Source organism: Nestor notabilis, unplaced genomic scaffold (assembly GCF_000696875.1).
Source record: "Nestor notabilis isolate BGI_N333 unplaced genomic scaffold, ASM69687v1 scaffold6639, whole genome shotgun sequence".
In the NCBI taxonomy this organism is placed as follows: Eukaryota; Metazoa; Chordata; class Aves; order Psittaciformes; family Psittacidae; genus Nestor; species Nestor notabilis.
In genome coordinates, this window is record NW_009944012.1 from 17,355 (window position 1) to 38,395 (window position 21,041).

General features: G+C 36.1%; 1 protein-coding gene across 1 annotated transcript in view; it reads right to left on the minus strand.

Annotated features, from left to right (window-relative positions):
- The window catches only part of LOC104411730 (voltage-dependent calcium channel subunit alpha-2/delta-1-like), a gene marked incomplete at both ends in the record, with an annotated part of 32,973 nt that extends 13,454 nt beyond the window's left edge, over window positions 1-19,519 (minus strand). Inside the window, 2 exons of the mRNA XM_010022220.1 lie at window positions 14,404-14,508; window positions 19,361-19,519. Coding sequence (XP_010020522.1) covers window positions 14,404-14,508; window positions 19,361-19,519 — 264 coding nt within the window. The remainder of the gene's footprint in view (window positions 1-14,403; window positions 14,509-19,360) is intronic.
- Window positions 19,520-21,041: the final 1,522 nt, after the last annotated feature.

Genomic DNA, 21,041 nt, shown 5'->3' on the forward strand with positions numbered 1-21,041 from the left:
CAGCTGAGTTTTACCTATCCTATTTCTTCAGTTTGCTATTGGAATAAAAACAAAAATTAAATTACTCTTCCTTTGAGTTTATCATGTTATGAGCATTAAAGAAAATTAACAGCTTGAGTGAAGTTAATTGGAAGTGGTAACTAAGCACCAAATCACACTCATAATTTAGAGCACTACCTACATGTGTAGGCAATAATTGTAAGCCTATCGAAGTTTGAGGAGCTACAACCACTCTGCAAGCAGTTCAGAGTGGATGAACACGCATCTTTTTTGACAGATAAATTATTTGTCTTGAATTCTGTGCTGCTGCAGGAGAGAGCTCTCAATAACCATTTATGTGCATCCATTTCTCTGTTTAGAAGGAGATAAACTGACTTTTGGGGACATATATGTCTATCAGATATCAAGAAAGCCACATGATTAATGTACTCAAGTAGATGTAGGCAAGATGGATCCCATAACTTTATGTCTATCATTGAAATATATCAGGAGTGCATCTTTCACTACCACTTGACCACAAGAAACTGAATCAAAACCTTATCTCATCATGGAACTTCACTTTTCATGATGACTTCAGAATATTTTAATCGGGCCTTTGTAATTGCAGGTAAAGATTCACAGATAATTGCTTTTACTATAGACCAAGAGAAGCTGTAATAAAAGGGATAAATAAATCAGTAATTTCAGTGTGATCCAGGAAATTATGTTTCCTGCTGCTGTGTTTATAGATTATCAGATGTGATGATTGTTTGAAGTTTATACTTAACAGGTACACTTCTGAAATAGGAGGATAATATACAAAGCCTATTTTGCTGAATAAAGTCATAAAACTGCTTTTAGATATTCCATTATGCACTCTGTCTTCTAAATCCCTTGCACATATAGCCTTCAAAGCACTTAATCATTCTGGTACTTTTCTGCTGTAGAGCAGGGAAATGTTATGTGGTTTTCAAGCTGTCACAGTTAAAACTGGTAATGCATTTTTTGCCTTACTGTCTTTACATCTGTGGGAGAAATCTGAAGATGATTTTGGATTCTGCTGTGAATTAACGAAGGCCAGAAGGCATTTAAGACCTATTTGAACTAAGAACAGAACTTCAGAGGACGATCTGAACACCCTATATACTCATTAGCAAACCACTGGGATTAGCCAATAGGAAGCACCTAAATTCTGGTCCATAACCTGTCATGATGAACTACTGAATTCAAGACATCCAGGGATTGCAGTCCTGAACCATTTGGGTTGTACCTATAAAGGTAAAGCAGCTTCTTTTTCCCTGAGAAGCACTGGGAAAAGAGAAATAGTTGTGTTTAACAGCAGGGGTAACACAGTGATGTGCTGGAGCTTTGAGGCTATCTTTATGCAGTAAATAAAATGGGACAACCCATTTTCTTTCTCAGGCCATGAGGGCAAGTGGCACAGCATGGCTCACATGTTTACAGCTAAATTGTATGCTCCAGACCCTTCATCAGCTTTGTTGCCCTTTTCTGGACCTGCACCTCAATGCAGGTAGTGAGGGACCCAGAACTGAACACAGGGTTGGAGGTGCAGCCTCACCAGTGCCCAGTGCAGGGGGATGATCTCTGCCCTGGTCCTGCTGCCACACTGGTGCTGATACTTGGCCAGGATGCTCTTGGCCTTCTTGGCTGCCTGGGCACAAGCTGGATCATGTTCAGCTCCATCAATCAGCACCCCCAGGTCCTTTTCTGTGGAGCAGATTTCCAGCCACTCTTCCCCAAGCCTGTAGCATTATATCTTGTTATAAAATCTTTTGAGAACAGGCCCTTGCTCATGCTACCCCCTGAACTGAGCCCAGATATAGTTCAAAAGAGTTGACTGCCACAGGCCAAGAACCATACTGTTGGGTCTGTGAACAATTAAACACTATGGATAATTGTGGACATTCCTCCAGCCTCCACCCTGGCCTTGGATTATTTACTGGTATGGATAGAACTGTGTGATTTACTCACAAGTAAAGCAGGCTTCTCGAGATGGACTGAGCAAAGCTCATGCTTTTCAAACAGACTGAGACAGTGGTGCCTCCAGTAGTTTAAATGAGACTTCAGTGCTTATACAAAAGAAGTCTGAGTTCATGTTGCTCAGTATGAGCAAATTCATAACTTCCATTGCTCTGAATACCAGGTCCAAGAAAGTTCAGAAGTTGGATATTGAGGCCTTTATATGTGCCTCTGAGACTGCTTAAACATTTTGCCCTTAATAGAAATTGAGAAAAACAAAGAGAAGAACTAAGCAGAGCAGTGTGGAACCTAGTCAGGTGCTAAGGCTGTGAAGTTTTAAAGGCCTAGAACTCAAAATGCAGAATTCACTATTTCATGTCAAATTAGGAAATACCAAGAATGACATGACACTCCAACAGAAATGTATCAAGTTTTACTTTTTGTATTTATGACTGCCTCTTATAGTGGGTACTCTCCAAAAATATGTGTAGACTTGGGGAAACTGGGGAGAAAAACCAACACGAAACCAGTGAGACTGTAGCTCTCAAATATTTAGATGCAAAGACAATTGCAGGCTGGACATATTTGATTTATGGTTTTTAAGAAAGTATTAGTATATTTGATAAAACACCTGCTTGAGTGTTTCTGCTTGAGCTTGATTCCCTGAGCTTTGATTCAGCAAGGCATTTAACTATGCAAGTAATATCCTTGACATGAATAGCAAAATGATTTAACTGAGACTAATAGAGCAGGTCCTTGGAACTACTTTTCTAGATGTTTATTCACAGTGAATTATTTTGCTCAGGCTTTCCATGTATTTATGGAGTCTTCTCTATCATTAATATCTTTCATTCACTACAATTCAAACTTCAAGCTGCAATGCTAACTTATGAATTCATAGCCTAATTATAGTCTGTGTAATTATAGTTTAATAAAGAAAAGAAATAATGACACTAAAAATCAGCTCACATTAGTATCTAATGTTAATACTTGAATCGTAAAATAAGAAAGAATAAAAATTTGTTATCTATTAGGAGATTATTGAAGAATCTCACTTGCTTTGGATAGGATTCTGTAATGGTAATGTGGGCCGAAATCACTTGATGGTCTTAAGATACTGGGAGAATAGATCCAAGAATACTGATGTGTTATATGCAATTACTCTACAGAAGGAACTAAAAACTGAAGATTATACCTGAAGTCTTCATAACATATGAATACAATGAAAGGTGCATGGTCACTGAAGAAGTCTTCAAAGTGAATACCATAGATCCCTGAAAAGTGTTTTGAGAATTAGTTCCAGAAACTAAAACAGTGCGTTTGCCCATCTTTTTTTTTTTATTTCACAAAGAAGACATAACTGCATTAAAGTGGAGATATTTTCTAGTGCAGAGGTTGAAAACACCATTCTGGTTTGCACAGTCAAAAATTGCAGAATTAACACTGACAGAACAGAAAAATCCTACTAATTCAGTTACGCTGTTCTACATCTTCCTAGTGCCACCTTGTGGAACTACAGCAACTCATTCCCTACTCACTAAAGGGGTATGTGGTGCCCCTTCCTCTTCTGTTGTGTAGCTAAGAATATGAAGGTATAAATACCCTGCTTGTATCTACCAATCCATCTCTGCTAAATTGATTACAATTAGACAGATGGGCCACTGATTATGTGATCTTTTAAGTTTTACCTAGTTGAAACTTAATCTTTGATGAGCCAGAAGTATAAATATAATAATTCAATTCTGTATGCTCACAATAACTTAGTGTAGGAATACTGCATAATGATGAGGGAGCTATGTCCTCCGTACTAGAATGTCCCCACAAATAAAGATTTTAATCTCAATATTTTCTAGATGTAGGTATAAATCAGTTCTGTTTTATTGGCTTGTTACACCATTAGTCTCAAAAGCAGTGGTAAGAAAGAAAAGCTGTGCTTTCAAAAACAGCAGTAAGACTTCACAATGATGTGCTTGATGCTTGAGAGTCAATTTGGCTGTGTCAACCCTACCAAAAGTGGAGCCCTGGTCCACACTCCAGCCTCAAAAGCAACTGTGGCAGCAAAGCCCACATACATACACAGAAGCTAAGCCATTGCTCCTTCCCTCTTCTTTCCTTGCTGCCCCAGGAGCAGTCTCAGAACCGTGTCTGGGAGTGTGCCAGTTGGCAGAGGCTGAAGACCTCCCAGCTTTAACTAACAGTTAAAACCTATAAATGATTGCAGAGCAGTGTCCAAGCCCGTGTTTTGGCCCCATGTATCTTGCTAATATAAATGGTGCCTTAAGACATTTAGACTAATATGATGTCTCTGACAGAGTGTAATGCAGTTGCTGTATGCTTAGCCCTCAGATTTTATCCAGAAAATCCAAAAACAGTACTCAAGCAGCCTTCACTGCTGCAGATTTGTGGCTCTAGCTCTGGCTCAAAGGATGCTGATCCACCAGATGCTTCTCCTGTGATTTCCAACCAAAGTGCTGTTCTCACCAGACCACCCCACCTCAGCAATTAGGTAAAGCACCCAGTTTGGATCAGGTGATTTTCTAGCCACTTATCCTGACTCCCAGTCTTCAGATGATGAAATTACACTGTTATCTTTTTAACAATTCATCTGTTGAACATTTTACTTTGTCTGCCCGGCTTTTATTTACTCAGTTGATCTGTTTCCTTTCTTAGTTATGTTAATAACAAAGTTTCTTTTTTGAAAAGAAAAACAATTAGATTCCTCCTTTCCCTAAGCTACTTGTCCCTAACACTCAGGATTTAGCATTCCCTGAAGAAAAGAGTAATTTTTTTAATGAAAGTTCCTTGTAAATTTGATGGCCCATATCAGGAACCAGACAAAGGACTTGACAAAGTAATTCCCACTGTACTCTGGATTAAAAGCATTTTAGGCGTTTCTTTGATAGTCAAAACAACATTTGGAGGCAGCTGAGCAGCTGGAAAGGACCAGATTAATTAGAGAGATATTTATGGTTCATATTGTGACACTAAGCATTCTTTTTTTTTTCCTTTGGCCTTATCAGCCCCATGGAAAAAATATTAAAACTATCGGCTACAGATTTAAAGGAATATTTAATATCACATTGAATATTTCAAACCCTAATTTTAATCAGGTACTCTGCCTTTTTTTCCTCATGCAAAATCTTTGAAAACAAGTGTACTAACTATCCCCTTTGTATAGTTACTCCCTCTAATTTTTACTTCCATTATTCCAGTTCCTGTACAGCATGGAAAACAGTGGCTGATACTAACTGGATGCAAATGCCAAATAGTTGTATCAGAAGGAGTAAAAGGACAGGAGGAAAGGGAAGTACCACCAGAAACTCTCATTCTCAGCAGAACACGTTTACAGGAAATCTTCCCTCTGGAATAATCAGTTACACAAAGTTCATGTCTGGTTTCACAATGGCCCAATCTTTGCAGGAACATGACAATTCTAAATGCAAATGATCTAATGAGCTCAAAAAGGGGTATGCCCGCTCAACAGGTGAAGGGACGTTAGTCCATGTTCACATGCTGTTTCTTGGATACTGAGCTGAGAACAGAAGGGTATCTTTGGATCACCTTGGAAGAGAGAGACTGAAGGATGAAAATGTTACAGGTTTGGCTCCTTATCCTTTTTCTTGGGGAAAAAAAATAATTACCATATAACAATGGAAACTCAGGAACTCAGCGCTGCCATACAGGACTGTGCTCAGGGCAACCTGACCTTGCCTCTGCTTGCAGGTAAGACGTTCCAGCACTAACGCAAGCAGGCAGTGATGATGCCTGCTGTCAGCAACTGGCAAATGCCCTAGTATGGCTGAAAGACTGAGTCTTATGCTCAGTCACGTAATAGAGAATGTCCTTCACAGTTAGCAATCAATGCAACCAGTATGCACTCTTCCTCACTGTACTTCCTGCCTAACCACACCTGAAATCCCAGGATTGTGTATGATAAACTTTGCATATATACAAATCTATAGATACCATATATCCTACAGATGGTTTAATAATAATAAAATTATTATGGCACAGTTCATTCCTATAGTGAATGCATTTTCATTTCTTTTGTTATCAGCTAAATAAATATAATTTACAGGGAAAAAAACAAAACAAAACACAACAAACACCACCACCACCCCCCGATCCTCCATGCAATAGACAGGTAAAACAACCTTGGAGGTTGTCTATAGCCCTGGTGTGTTTAACAGTTTGTAACAGTTTTCTTAGTAAATTTAGATGGAAATTTTGCATTCATAATGGCTGAAAGTGAAGAGCAGAGACAACGTACTCTTGTTAAATCACACTTTAACTGACAAGATATAAGCCTTTTTCAGCCAGTGATGTGAGAAATAAATTTTGATAATTTCTCACAGAGTTTGTTTATTGAAAAAAACAAACAAAAATGTCTTCAGCCTTAGTGTTTATAAATATATTTCTTACAGGGAAATTTATTATAGATAAAGTATTGCATTAGAGGGTTTTGGTTTTCTTTTTGTTTTTGTTTTCAAATAACACAGCATCTACAGACTAGGTTTGCAACAGAAGGCATTGAGGTTATTGTTGCTTTTCCTGTCTACAGGTAGACTTGAAATTACCATATGGCCAGTCTGCATTTTACAATTCATGGCCTGCAAAGAGGTGGCTTCATAAAAAAAAAATTGTAAACAAACCAGATTCTTTCTTGTTAAAAAAATCTATTTAAATACACTCAGAATTATTCAAAAAGAACATCTGCAGCTTGCACTCCAGGTTCTTTTGCACATAACTAATTGTGTGATTATGAAGCACAGAATTCCCAACTAAGCAGCATTTAGCAACTAAGTTTTCTATCAACTTTTAGTCACTTAATAATAGTTAATTCTTTTTTTTTAAATGCATTCAGTTGTGCTAGGTTAGTTACATTACTTATTCTATTAAGTAGACAAATTCTTCAGTCTCTTTCCAGAAAGTTACACTTTTATACCAATGTTGTAAAATTAACCTTTGGAAAACTCCAGACTCATTGAATACATAAGTGTCAGAATCATAACTATATAATGGGTCATTTTGTAGAAAGGTGGCACTTACAGCAGAACAACATCTGTATTTTCTCTGTCTATAGCTGCACTATTACAGTCAGTTCTTATTTACTTATGGCACTCCTTTCACAAACACCGAAGCATAGACAAATTATTTTTAACTTTAATAATATATAGGTTCATACAGATAAAACAATATGATGTGAGACACAAATCCTGAATATCTTGTAGCAGGTTAGAAAAAATTCTTATTCTAAAAGATGCCAAGACCAGTTAGATTTATTTCTGAATTTTAAGGGGAAATGAACTGAAAATTCTTGAAGAAAGCCCATGTTTTGAGCAAAAGATCAAGAAGTGATTTTTATTTTGAGGAGAGGAAGGTATGACAGTAGTAAAACAAGGAGAAAGAGACATATTTCAGCAAACTCAAGGTATTGTGGGAATATAATCTAAAGAAGGAAGGATTAACAGAAATGTGGCAATTCATGAAGAGAAATACATTAAGCACACAAGAAGAATCTACCTAATGCAATGTAAGATTAAAAATGTTTAGAAAATCAAACACGGAAAAGGAAATTGAAGATTACCTGTAAAAAGCAGCATTTAGGAAAAAAAAAAGATTCAGAGAAAATAAAACCCCTAATATTGTTTAATAATATAATGCAGTAATATAATGCAATTCCAAAAAGGAACTATGTTCTGATATATTCATCTAAGTGCTGGGGGGTGGTGGGGGAGTGAAACAAAACATCATAGAAAATACTATTTTCTCTTGGTAACACTTAATTTTCTCGAACTGTTCAAGAGCATGTTTTAAGAAAGGTAGAGATAACATGACATTATACACAATAGGGGTAATAAAAAAGAATTAAAAGAATTTAGGACATAACTTAGGAGAATTTGAAGGAAATTTGTTAGAAGTCGAAAAGTTGGATAAAGGCGACAACATACAAATGGTTTCTTAAAATATAAGAGGAAATTTTGAGAAGTAATAGTACTCTCTAATGAAAGTAAAATGAAAAAAACGAACCCTCTAAGCATACTCTTCCTTAAGGAAATTTAAGGGAAGCTTTCTAAATAGGCAGGTGTTGAAACAGAAAAATATTCCACAGGAAGCTGTGGAATTGGGCACTTTAAAGACGAGGTTGCATAAACATCATCAGACATGGCCTAGGTATTAAACTGCTCATTGCAGAAAGTGCCAGTCCTCCAATTCTTGAATTACAGAAGAATACAATCAACTCACACAGCATTTCACTGCAATCCCAAATTTGTAAGAACAAACGCACGATTAATGCATGGGGAGACTGAGACAGGATGAACCTTCTGATGTCAAACCTCAACTACTTCTGCCATATGTAGCATTTTGTTTATATAAATAAGTAAAATGCAGTCTGACTCTCTTGCTTTCATCCCAAAACAAACATAATGTGCTTTCTATATTAAGTGATATCCTACCCTTGCTGCCTTGATTAATCATTTCATGCCATCTGCAGCAGCAACCTCTATGTGATACCCTGAATCAATCACTATTAATGTAGTGGTTTGGAATTGAAGATCATAAAAATAGAAGTATCAAATAGCCTTCTCCATGCCAAATTTGAAGGAAACAAGCTGCCACTTGGGTTTATGTAACAGATACGCGTGATTCTAATATGACCGATAAGGTTACTTTTCAACAAATTTATATTAAAACCTTCATTAGCCTTCTGCAGTTCTCAACACCACCACGTGGATTTTTATCTTGCACAGTAGATAAAAACGCCACGTGGTAACAGATAAGACTCATGCTCATAATGAAACAACAGCCTAAAGAGAAATGCAGTATCAACACATACATGTGTGTGGACACATGCATGAAAAGTCTCTTCTGCATGCAAATCTTCTTCCTAAACTAAACCCTCCTCTGCCCCACTGCACTTCTTGATACACCTCCTAAGTGTTCTGCACGTATGTAGAACAGCACATGGGATGTGACATTCGAATGGAAAAGTAGGTGACAAATGGAGAAGAAATATAATGGGTATGACTTCTTTATTGAAGCCTTTAAGAAAAACCTTACAGCTGATGTTATATAGTATTAAAGGTAAAGGGGTCAGTGAAAGGCAGTGTGGGAAAGACTGCTGTAATCCAGCAGCATTGTCAGGGCAGGGACACATGGTTGTGGTATGTCACCTTAGGAGATGACTGCTGAAAGGACAGTACATACACATTTTTGAAAAGGTACCCTAAACCCCACTGTACTCCAATTCCTAGTGGGGGAAAAGGGCTTCGCACACCGTCAGGCAACTGTGGTTCCAAATTTAGGTTTATGGGGAAAAATGCATGTCTAATATCATACTGAGGAAAAACAAATAAATCATTGCATGGATTTACATACTTGTGACCTTAAATAACTTAGTGTTGTGCAACTTGGCTATTTGAGGCACATTTGGGTAATGAGTGTCACAGGAGGAAGACTGCTGATATGGAATATTTCAATTCATTAGTGTAGCAGCATTAATCTATGTTAGGAAAACAGAAGCTGGGACAGTGGATATGCTCCAAGTCCTTCATTAACAAGTAGAGCTAAGAAAGAGGTGAAAAAATACATAATTTGCCTTACTTCTTCAGTGAGCACTCTAATAACAGGGTTTCCAGTTTTATTTTACTTTGAAAAAAATTTAAAAAGGAATGGATTATGTAATTTATAAGTACTGACCCAGGTTTCACTCAATATTTTAGCTTTATCAGTTGTGCATGTCACAGCATATACAATAAATTAACATCTGGAAGATGACAACACTCTTAAGACAGAAGTGATTAGAGAAGGAGCCATGGAGCCAGTTTAACCAGCTAGCTGGAGATTTCTTCTCCATGGGATTTCCTGTACCATCACCCCCAGAAAATTCACAGCACAGGGGGACTATCAGAAGGAATGAGAAATATCCTAGCACCTGGTTGTCTAAAGATCACAGAAGGCTACTGTAGTATAGAGAAGGCGAGAGAACAATCTATAAACCAGAAAGCTTAAGAAAAAAAGGCTTCAAGTTTATCTATCGAACTATACCACTTGCCATTCAGATATAAGCCAGAATTTGGCTGGATTCAACCCTTAACTTAATTACTTTATGTTACATCCTGTGTCACAAGTCTATCACAAACTCAGAAATGCAAGAACTGTTACGGTTCACTTTGACAGCTGTTAAGTTCTGTTTGAAGCTGATTAATAGTGTTGAGAACGACGCTGTTTCTATTTTTGGCTCTTCAAGTAACCCCAGAAAGTTACATTCATTTAGTCTGACACCTGGTGAGAATCCCATGGCTACCCCAAGTGGAAATGTCATAGGCTTTTACTGTAGTCATTTGTAGTCAGGACTAGCCTTGTCTGGAATGATTCATATCCATTGCCTAGATTAACACAGGGTTTTTTCACTTTGTTGGCTTGCAGTTGTGCAATAATGGATTCAAACCAACGAAGAAACTGGTTCCCTCCTTTGGAAATGACAGTAGGTGGCATTTGTGTTTTAGAAGAAAGTTTTGCAAGTGCCTTCTCATAAATATTTCATTTTATCGTTCTATTCACATGCTGAATGTGTCCCATTTGGAAGAAGTCACTGCCAATCATAAGCTTCCCAGTGGAGTTAGGGCAAGCTTCAGCCTCCTCCCATAGGACCTCTATCACTGTAGCAGTTCTGTACCCACCACATACAGATATTTTTAATGGAAATGAGTTGTCGGAAAACTTCACTACATACCATTTCCTCTCAAATGATGCTGTCAGAAAAAACTACACAAAAGGAGGTTGTGTTAATTATGACAGATAATTCTGTGGGAAGGAGACGTGAGACCCAGCTTATGGTTCTCCTCCTGAGGGGTTGGATTAATCCTGAGTCTGTGGGTCTGACCCCAACAAACCTGTACTATGCTAGGAAATGACAAACAACTGAAAGTGCACAAGATATGTTTAAAGTATCTTCCTACTCCCCTAAGTTGAGCAATCCTTCAAAACACAGAATTTAGGGTTCGCAATTTACCCCAATAAGCTGTAGTTAGTTTTCTATTTTCAACCTGATTCAAAATTCTCAGGATGGAGAACTCCTACTGGGCCTACATTCCAATTAAATTATTATTGCTATCTTCAGTGGAGCCATCTGTAGTGTGAGTGCAAATAAAACAAAAGTTTGCCACCCCCATTCCTGAAATTTAGTGCGTGTGTGGTATTTCACACATTTAATGGGAGTGCCCCAAATGTTGCCGTAAAGGTAAACACGTCAGTTTTTAAATATCAGGCACAGCATGCAGCTGCAATCTGTGACAATAAAATCTGACTTTATAAGTGGAAAAAGGCATGCAAAGGTGAAACATAACTGTGATTTTCCACTTCAAACAGATGAAAACCAGGAATGTTCCGCCTCAAAAGTGTGCAATGTAAGTTTTGCAATAACCCTCATATTCATAGCGTAAATGATTTGTAAAGACAGAACATTATTTTAAATATATCTGTGTGCTATTTCAAACAGATTAAACTCCCTAATTTAACAGAAGAATTTCCCAGCAGCTAGATTCTAGGCTTCTCTTCTAGTAGTTTCCAATTGCTTATTGTTTTCTTTCACTTCTTAACTTGAAGGTTGCACTAAGGGCACTACAAACAAGTATCCTAAATCATGTCATCCAATAGGCCAAAACTTACTGAAGCTTCTTTCTTGTCAAGGAATTACAAAGTAACCGACATAAAGAAGCAAATACTTTTACAGCTGAAGGAAATTTTTACATCAGGAAAATGAAAACAAGGATTAAGAGATTTGAATGAATGGTCTTTTGTTTGCATGAGAAAAAAGAACAAAAAAGGTTTATGACACTTAAACTATGATGTACCTAAGATGGGAAATGACTGACTGTGGTATAAGACAATAAATATTCATATTTTATATACTATATGCAAAGCAGAAAGACAAATATTCAAACAAATGCAGAGCAGGCAAGAAAACACATCAGCTGATTCATATTTATACTATGAAGAGCTACTACAGTAAAATATGGACAACTTTTTAACACCCTATTCACATTGAACAGTCTCTATACAAATGATAATTATAAATGTGGTCTTACATTAACGGGCTACTTGTGAAATAAATTATAAACTAACTGCAATAAAGACAACAGAATCCAAATCCACGTATCTTTAAATCATTTATCATGTGAAAGCAGCCTGCTATGCAATCTAAACTCTATGTTTGTGACTATGAATTTAAAACAATTGAAAGTATATGTGTATTTTTCATGTTAGAATGTGTCTGTTGGTTATGTTATTATGCTCCACTGGAACCTTAAATTACACAAAGAGGGAACAACAAGAGAGCTCACATCACCATTCTGGAATCAGGTGAGTTTTACTAAGGAAAGCGTAGACATATTTTGAAATAATCTGGTTTTTAAAAATATTAAAATCCTACAAAAGATTGTCGGGGGAGGGAAGGTTTATTATAAACTCTAAAAATGAATTCAATCTCAGTAGAAGTTTTTCAGCCATAAATTTCCCTTCGACACCACAAGGAGAAAGCAAATGGTTCTTCAAATTATACCTGCAAAAACTCTGTTAGTATTTCTTGTATTTCCAGTGTCACCTTGGAGAACAAAAGTAAGGGATAGCATAGAGCAACCCAGTGCTTTATTAGACAAGTAACAAAATGTAAGTGCTTACTAAGATTTGAAATTGTAGGTATATAGAACTTAATCAAGGGTAGGAAATCTGCCTTACATTACACCTGCACTGCGTTTAAGTATATAAAAAAATTTGTTGTAAAAGCCCCAAAAGCCTCATTCACTATAGGGAACAAGAAAGTGAGAGTGTACTGTAATATATATAATATATGTAACAGTATATATAAAACCAGTCCATCCCTTGGCCGTACAAATTTACATTATTAAAGGATGCAGTAGAATAACCATTTAACATAGGAAATCCTACATTTCATTTATTATACTCCACACAATAATCAGTCCTCACACATGATGTAAGACCACAAATCTCAGCACTGTAAATCTGTTTGGACTGGACATCTTACTATACTTCCTAACAGCAAATTAAATGGAAAATAATAAGAAATTATTCATGCATTTCCCCCTTTATGCTCATTTTCCTTTAGCTAATGGCTTTTGTTGTAACACAACAAAAACTACCAAGACCAAATTTGAAGAGGAATCTCTGCATATATTTTCAGAATACAGGCAAGTGTGACAAATTGCTATGATTTCAGTCCTTCCTTCTAATTGTCAGTTTAAAAAAGTACTTTCAGTTCAGATACAAAGATTAACTAAACCCCACCATATCATTCTATATGAAACAATTATAAAGCAGAGACAAATTCATTATTGAAGGTCACTGAGTGAACCATTGGTTGAGATGCAAATTCTGTGTTGCGTTTCTAGTTCTCCTTTTGAGGGGATTAAGCCAAATACATGGGGATTTCCAACTGAGTACTTCCACTGCTTTATACGCAAGCATCCATGGCAACTGTTAAAGTGGCTTGGTGAATTGTAATCTAACTTCTAGCTGCCTTTTTTGAAAACAAAATGAAACAAACAAAACCCCGAAAAACCAGGTACAGGTAGAACCCCAAACACTAGAGAAGGTAAGTTCTTCATAGTTGTGTGAATCCAGCTCATATTTAATTTCCATTTATAAAGTGATTAATCTTCTAAACATAATGACTTCTACTGAAATGTAGCAGGAGACAATTTACAAAGCTGTTTATTTCACACACTCAACGCATTTTTACATCAAAGCCAGACCAGAAGTTTGATTAGATTCAAAATTTAAACCCCAAACCAGCACAGCTAATAATCCAATCTAATCTGAACAACACAAGCCATCCAGTGATTCTTGTGTCAAACCAATAATTCTGGTTGAACCACAGGTCAAATTTCATCAATAGACAGCCATGCTACTCCTCGCTGACATCCAAAGGTATAATTAGCCTCACTGAGAAAAACATGTGGGTTTGTTCCAGCCCAAATCTATTCAGATTCAGATTCTAACCTTGAGATCTGCTTTTGTCTTTGCTTGATGAACAACAAAATAATATAGAAAATATTTATAGTGAGGAGATGATATAGCTATACCTCACATCATTTAACTACCTGTGCTTCTGCTTGATAATGCAACGATTACACTGATACAAGAAAACTGCCAATAAAAAGTTAAATTCTTCATGCCTTATGGTATACTTCTTTACTGCTTAACAGCAATGAGTCACGAGGGGTAAAATATTAAATATATTTTATGTGTTTTTCGAAGAGATGCTATAGATAGAGAAAGCTTTAAGTGCCCTAAAAGTTCAATACAAATGCGGTTTTAAAAAGTACTTTATACACATACCGAAAATGCTTCCACTTCCATATTTAAATGTTCCTGTTTGTGCTGTTGTACTTTATGTAGTAAAATCTTTCATAGATCACTTACTTTTTTGTCTTCATTGTATTTATGGAAAATTTCCTGTGCTCTTTCTTCACCACCATCCGTAAACAACATAATAATCTTATTGCAGTTAGCTCTAGAGACACTGTGCTGTAGGAGATACAAACAGAAGGGGGTTTATTTCAGGCTATAAGGTATAACAACTGTTATGTTTGATGACTTTCAGATCAACATGCTTACTATTTTAACATCGTAATGGCAAAACTTCTAAAGTCTTAGGATTTCATTCAATATCTCCTTCTGAATGAAAAATAAAACAAAATAAACCCCAAACAAAACCACTTTTCTGTTTCATAAGACTTGAATATGACTCATTTCAGACCTGGCCCAACACAGAAGAATGGAAGTCTGGTGGTTCCTCTCACTTCCACACACACAAGGAAATCTCTTCAGCTCATACCCATCACATCAACCCTACAGCATTCCTCTACAGATGTTCTGTGTGAGACTTGTTCAGTGAGGGTCCTAGACATTTTTACTCATCTTATCCTTACTTTTTTCTCTTTCTTACTGTCCTTGTGGAAATTTTGGAACCATGGCCCTCTAATGAATTACTGAATATGCTTTTTTTTTCCCCCTGCTGGACTCCTGCTCACAGAATCTATATCAGCCTCACTGACCATGTAAATGAAAACTCTGATTATTTAGGAAAATACCTTATAAAATTAGAAATTCTTTTGCATTTTCTAATTTTGTCACATTTCCTATAAAACAAGCTCCATTTTCCACTTTTAATTATTTCCTGTTTGTATTTTTTATGTAGTTTGTATATATATATTTAATACATTGAAATTAATAACTAACTTTAGGAAAGTATCTTAGAATCATGTTTATAAAATATGTTGCAGTCAACATATGGCTACACAAAATATTAAGATCTCTGCACCACTGCTTTTCTATTGAGATTGTAACTCAGAGGTGAAAAACTAAGCATGTTCCATTGTTTCTGGAGAGTAAGCCTGGAATAGAGAGTTGAGAAGAAGCCCCTCTGACTCCTAATTCGCAGTCAAATTAACTAGCAAAGAGACTAAGAAAACTACAATGTGTTGTGCAAAGGAATAAAAAGATTGTTCCATGGCCAAACATTAGAAAGATGAATATGAATTTTGGCTCCTTATGAAGGAAGCCAAAGGATTCTCCTTTGACATTCATCTTCTTTCCTTATTCCTTGAAAGTTAAGAATCTAGTCTAAGCAAATTATTCATTAATTTTACAGCAAGCGTTCCTTGTCCTCTGTGTTGCATACAAATGGCCCTAGTCAGACACATCTTAGTACTTCAGAGTAGTTAGATGTGACAGAGTAAACCCCTTAGAGATTCAATAAAATAAATTCTACTTCTCTTTCCACAAGCCTGAATTTGGCTATATGAATTTACTACAGACTTGGGAAAATAAATAGGATAGTCATCCTTACAAAGTGCCCAGTTCCCCCTTGCTTTAGTCTTTGTGACTAGATAGTGACTAACTTTCACCTGGCTGGTCAGGTGAGATGATCCCACTCCCCTTTGCCACTATTCATCTTACTCTCTGATCCGATTCCTTGTTCTTCTGTAATAAAGAAACCAAAACGCCAAAGCCAGACCTCAAACATTAGCCAATAATCCTAAATACTGCATCTCCATGGTTCTACAATGATCCCAGAAAACTGAGCTGCAAAAAATGTATTTGCCATCACTATATCCATATATGAATAATTATTCCTCACAGCGTGATTTGTAGTAGTAGTTCAATATTCAGTAAATAACTGTTTATTTAATCATTTGAAAAGAACAAGTCCAAAGATTTTCTTATATGTAACAACACATAAAAAAATGCTTGAAATCAATACATTCTCTCCAATCTCATCAGCACACTGTGTTTCATTTGGAATTAAGTAATTTATGACCATTTTTTGCTTGTAAAATATAACCTACAAGATGCTGCTTTGGCCTGCAATCTTTTCAATACTAAAAGTAATAAAAGTAGAGTTGGATACTTCATAAATAAACTCGCCTACATTTACAGTATTTTAATATACAGGCCAAAATAAAATCAGAGGAAACTAAAGAGATGAAAAGGAAGGGGACCAAAGCCTGTTCATATTATAAAACATTCCTACTGATTTTGAAATTGAAATAATGGGCAACGTGCTAAACCAGGATTTTTCTAGTGGCTTACTTAGCATATGGTTACACAGTATCAGAAAAAGGCAGTTTTCTCATCTGCTAGGAGTTACAGAAGAGTGTTTACTTACACTACACTGTTTAGACACTAAAGTCATGTCACGGAAAATAATTGCAAAATTTTAGCCTCCAAACAATTTTGGGAATCTGAACATGAATAAGATCAAAGCATACGTTTTCCCACCATAAAATCTTTGCATCCTGATGAATGAACTTAACATATCAGCCTCTTTCAAGGATTCAAAAGGAAGGCAGAATTGCCTTTACAACCCATCTTCCCTCCCCTGTCCCCTGCCAGTTGTACACAGATGGAGAAATACTGGTTCAGGGAGTGATTATAAGTGATTTTGTAAAGTTGATGGAATAATTTCATTATTTTTCTGAGTATTTTGCCTCAGCAGTCCGATGGATGGCTTTGCCCTTCCATCACAGACCACAGCTGAAGAGCAATGTTTTGCTCATATAAGCAGCTTCCCTGGGACAAGAATTGGCTTTTTAGCTTAAACCACAGAAAAATACAAGTTGGAACTAAGTCTATATATTCATTTTTAGCTCTCCTTTGCACTTGATACAGGCCTTTTTTTTCTCCCCAAACAAACAAGACACGATACATTTTGTACTGTGCCTAAAACCGCTTTTGGTTTAGAGAAGTTTCACATCCCTAAAATTAACTCATTAAGTGGCTCGTCAGGATTATACTTCATGAGATGACACTCTAGGAATGCATTTTTTCTTTATGAGCTTTGTGCCACTGCAGAAGGAAAAGGTAAACAAAACCAAAAATCCTCCTGAACTGCTGAAGCTGAAGTATTATTTTCAAAGAAACAGCAAGTCAACATAACAATAAATAATGGAAAAAGAGTGCATAAAAATCACGGACTCCAGATTATTGATAGTTGCTTGAATTTGTATGATGAAAAAACTGAAGCGTCTATTTCCATATAGCGATGCCACAGACAGTAAGTTTCCCATGGCACAAGTGAAACATTGCTTTGTTATTCAGGAAAATTGTTTGAAATAACTGTCATCCAGAAACAATACGCACAAAATTATCATCAAAATTTGAGCTGTTAAAAAATATTCCATTTCCATGGACCTTATAGCAATTGGGCTGTTTGAATTCATAAATATACAACTGGAAACTATCCCAAGGCATATTTTTTATTATTTGTTTAAGCCTGTATTATATCACCCTATTGTATTGTCTTGTCACCAGATTCTAGCACTAACTCCACCACCAGCCTTTACTCCTCCTGCAAAATGCATTTGCCAATATCTGGAGAAGATGATAATATTTCTATAATCTATACATACCCACAATGTCCAGCCACAATGTCCAGGCTTAAAGAGATAATGCACAGCTAATTGCAACTCTGCCTCCAGTTAAGAGAGACAGTCCCAGTATAAGACTGATCTCCAATTATTTTTATCAGCAATATTTTTACTCCTAGAAACAAGTCTGTTTTGAGGCTTTGGCTGTGTTTATGTCTTCTTAATATTGCCTGTACACAAAGTACATGTATAGTGCTGCACCAAACGTAATACACAATGTTAATCAACTACAAATGTTATGAGGAACATGTTTGGCAAAATTTCGTGTGTCTTCCTGGCTCCTTCTGCATAAGATGGCAATAGATGTAAAAAAAGGGGGAAATGCCCTTAAGCCTGGTCAGAGTATAAGTCCAAGAGCCTTTAACATTCTGTTTGCAGTTTTATATAACAATCAGCAGAGGGCAGCCAATGATTTCCCCACCAAATTCCTCTACTAATGTACATAGTAATCTACCAAGAAAATAGCCTTGAAAACATTGTATTTTCTTTTCCTCCATCAAAATCTAACAAGGTTAGAATTTTTTCAACCAGCTCTAGCCCTAAGATGCATATATACATAAAGCTCTAAGATACAACAGCAGGGAAGTGATCTGATGTCCAGAAGCTGGGAAAAGAATTAAAAATTTGTACACCGAGAGGTATCACTGATACTTAAAAAAATGAAAATAACACAATTTATATATTTTTACACTACATCCTTCACTGCTGTGAATTGGTATAGCTTTGTTTACACTAAAGTGAACATCCAAGATGCAGTCTTTATGAAGGTGAAGAGTAGAAAAAACAACTACATCAAGTATTAAAAAATACTAAGAAACCCCCAACATCTGCGGTAAATGGAAAACATTGCTGCTCAGAAAGCTAGTGCTTGGGTGCAAATTAGAAAGTACAATGTAATTAAAACATGGAAATAATGCATTCCATTTTAGACAAAATTATATCTTTATATATGAGAAAGAGAAATTTATTAGAATACTCTCAGGGGCCTAATATTCCTCTATTAACTAAGTCATTTGCTCCGCTCTGTCCTGCTCAAGCCATGGTCAACTATTTATGACTTGTAATAAGTATGAATTTGGAGGTTACCTAAACATAATACTGTGGTAAAATGGAAATAACACCACTGTAACATGGAGCCTTCCATTTTAACATTACCTGCAAATCAACCACTACCACAGCTGTGTGCCAACTGAGAATCACATGGTAAATGAAAAACTTTGAATGAATGAAGCAAAACCAGTAACGCACATTGAAAACCAAACTTATTCCCAAATCTTAGCAATTTACTGGGGGATCTGCAAAGAAAAAGACATATTCTTGGAACAAATTTACTTGCAAAATAAAAGTTTGCATTTCTGCCACAGTCAAACAATGGAGAGTGCAGTGGCCATCTGAACATTCAGGTTCTACTTGACTTTACTGCAGAAAGAGACAACTTTCATACTTACATTTAGCAGCTGTTCAAATGCATAGCTAAAGCCTTTTTTGTAATCTGTGATTCCTTTAGCAGAGATTTTATAGACAGCTTCTTTCAGTTTCTTCTTGTTCCTCACATTAGCTTGGACAAGATGATTAAAGCAACTGACGTTCTGAGCATTACTGTTAAACTGCAAAATAAATAAAATAGTATTAAAGACAGTTAATTCTCTTTTCTAGATACTAGAGTAGTAAAGGATAACCTTTCTTGACCCATCAGATAAAGCATGTCACACGGATTTTCACTTCCACCATTCTATGATTCTATGACATATCTTACAGAAAGCAAAATACACTCTTGGGACAAAGGAAGCACATGAGAGTATAGCTGTAAATAGGGGGATATTATTAATGATAACACAAACTTGTGTATTGAGAACACACATATTTGTGATTTCTTATCCACATATTTGTAAAGACTACTCCCTGAAACATTTATTTGTATGATATTCTGACATTATTTAAAAACATACATCTGATTATTTTTGGTGCAAAATGTTGTCTGCACAAGTATAAAACAATTAATGATCTATTTAAAATTTGTCTATGTATAAATATACATTCATACATGTATGCGTGCAAATATATATATATCCTGGGAGAGAGAGAGAGAGATGCAGAAATCCATCTCATTTTTTAGCTACCTCTTTATCTATCTAAAGTCAAAGATCAGACTTTCCTTAATGCTGCAGCATTTACAATTCTAACTGTAGTTTTGAATGAAAGTGTGTATTACTGCACATAATCTGAGTTTAACTCTATTTGAATGAAAAATCTCCTTTTAACTACAACTTCATGATTTTTACTTAAGATACTATTGACTACTATTACTAAAACTATTGTCTTGGCCAATTTTTAAACTGTGTTATCTATCCAGATTTTTTGTATGAGCTTTTTTACTCACTGGCAAATAAGATGGCCAAAAACCTGCAAAATTTCACCTCAGTAAAGGCACTAAAATCCAGGCATCCTAATTTGCATTTTAGCTGAAAACAGATTATGGGTCTTCAGTGAAAGTAAAGGTAAAAGTAATTTTATGTTGCCAACATGGTGCAAAGCCTTAAAATAACTTAGAAATCAGGCTTGTTGACTTAGGTCTCAATACTGCTAATTAGTTCAATAGCATTGTACAGAAGATAAGGTAAATAAGGTCATAGATTTCAGTAACTGCTCAGACTACTTACGTGTCTAAAATAAATCACTAAGTGTCAGGCACAAAGTACAGAAAACTGCTATCAGCAGCAAAAATCAACTTGCATCGTAATTATAGGACAATTACAATTGAACAGAACTTAAGAGAATGAAGGGATTGATAATATCAAACCATTTTTATTAATAATTCAATTCCAGTTAATAGGATGCTTAGGAGGAACACAGACTTTTCCATGTCCTGGAATCAGATGCATACAGATGCATGCTTCTTGCTCTTGGGACCAACCAAAGTAATTTTTATCGAACATCCACCTTAACCAATGAGACTTCTGCTATCGAAGAGGAAAGTGTATAACAGCAAATATTGTACAGCTGATGACAGAGATGACTGACAGCAAACTACATCATCCTCAGCAGAAGGCTTAGCCTTGTTTGTTCTTCGACTGTGGGGTTTTTGGCTGTAGGTGAGCAAATCCAGGTATATTATGAGAGCATTTGCTC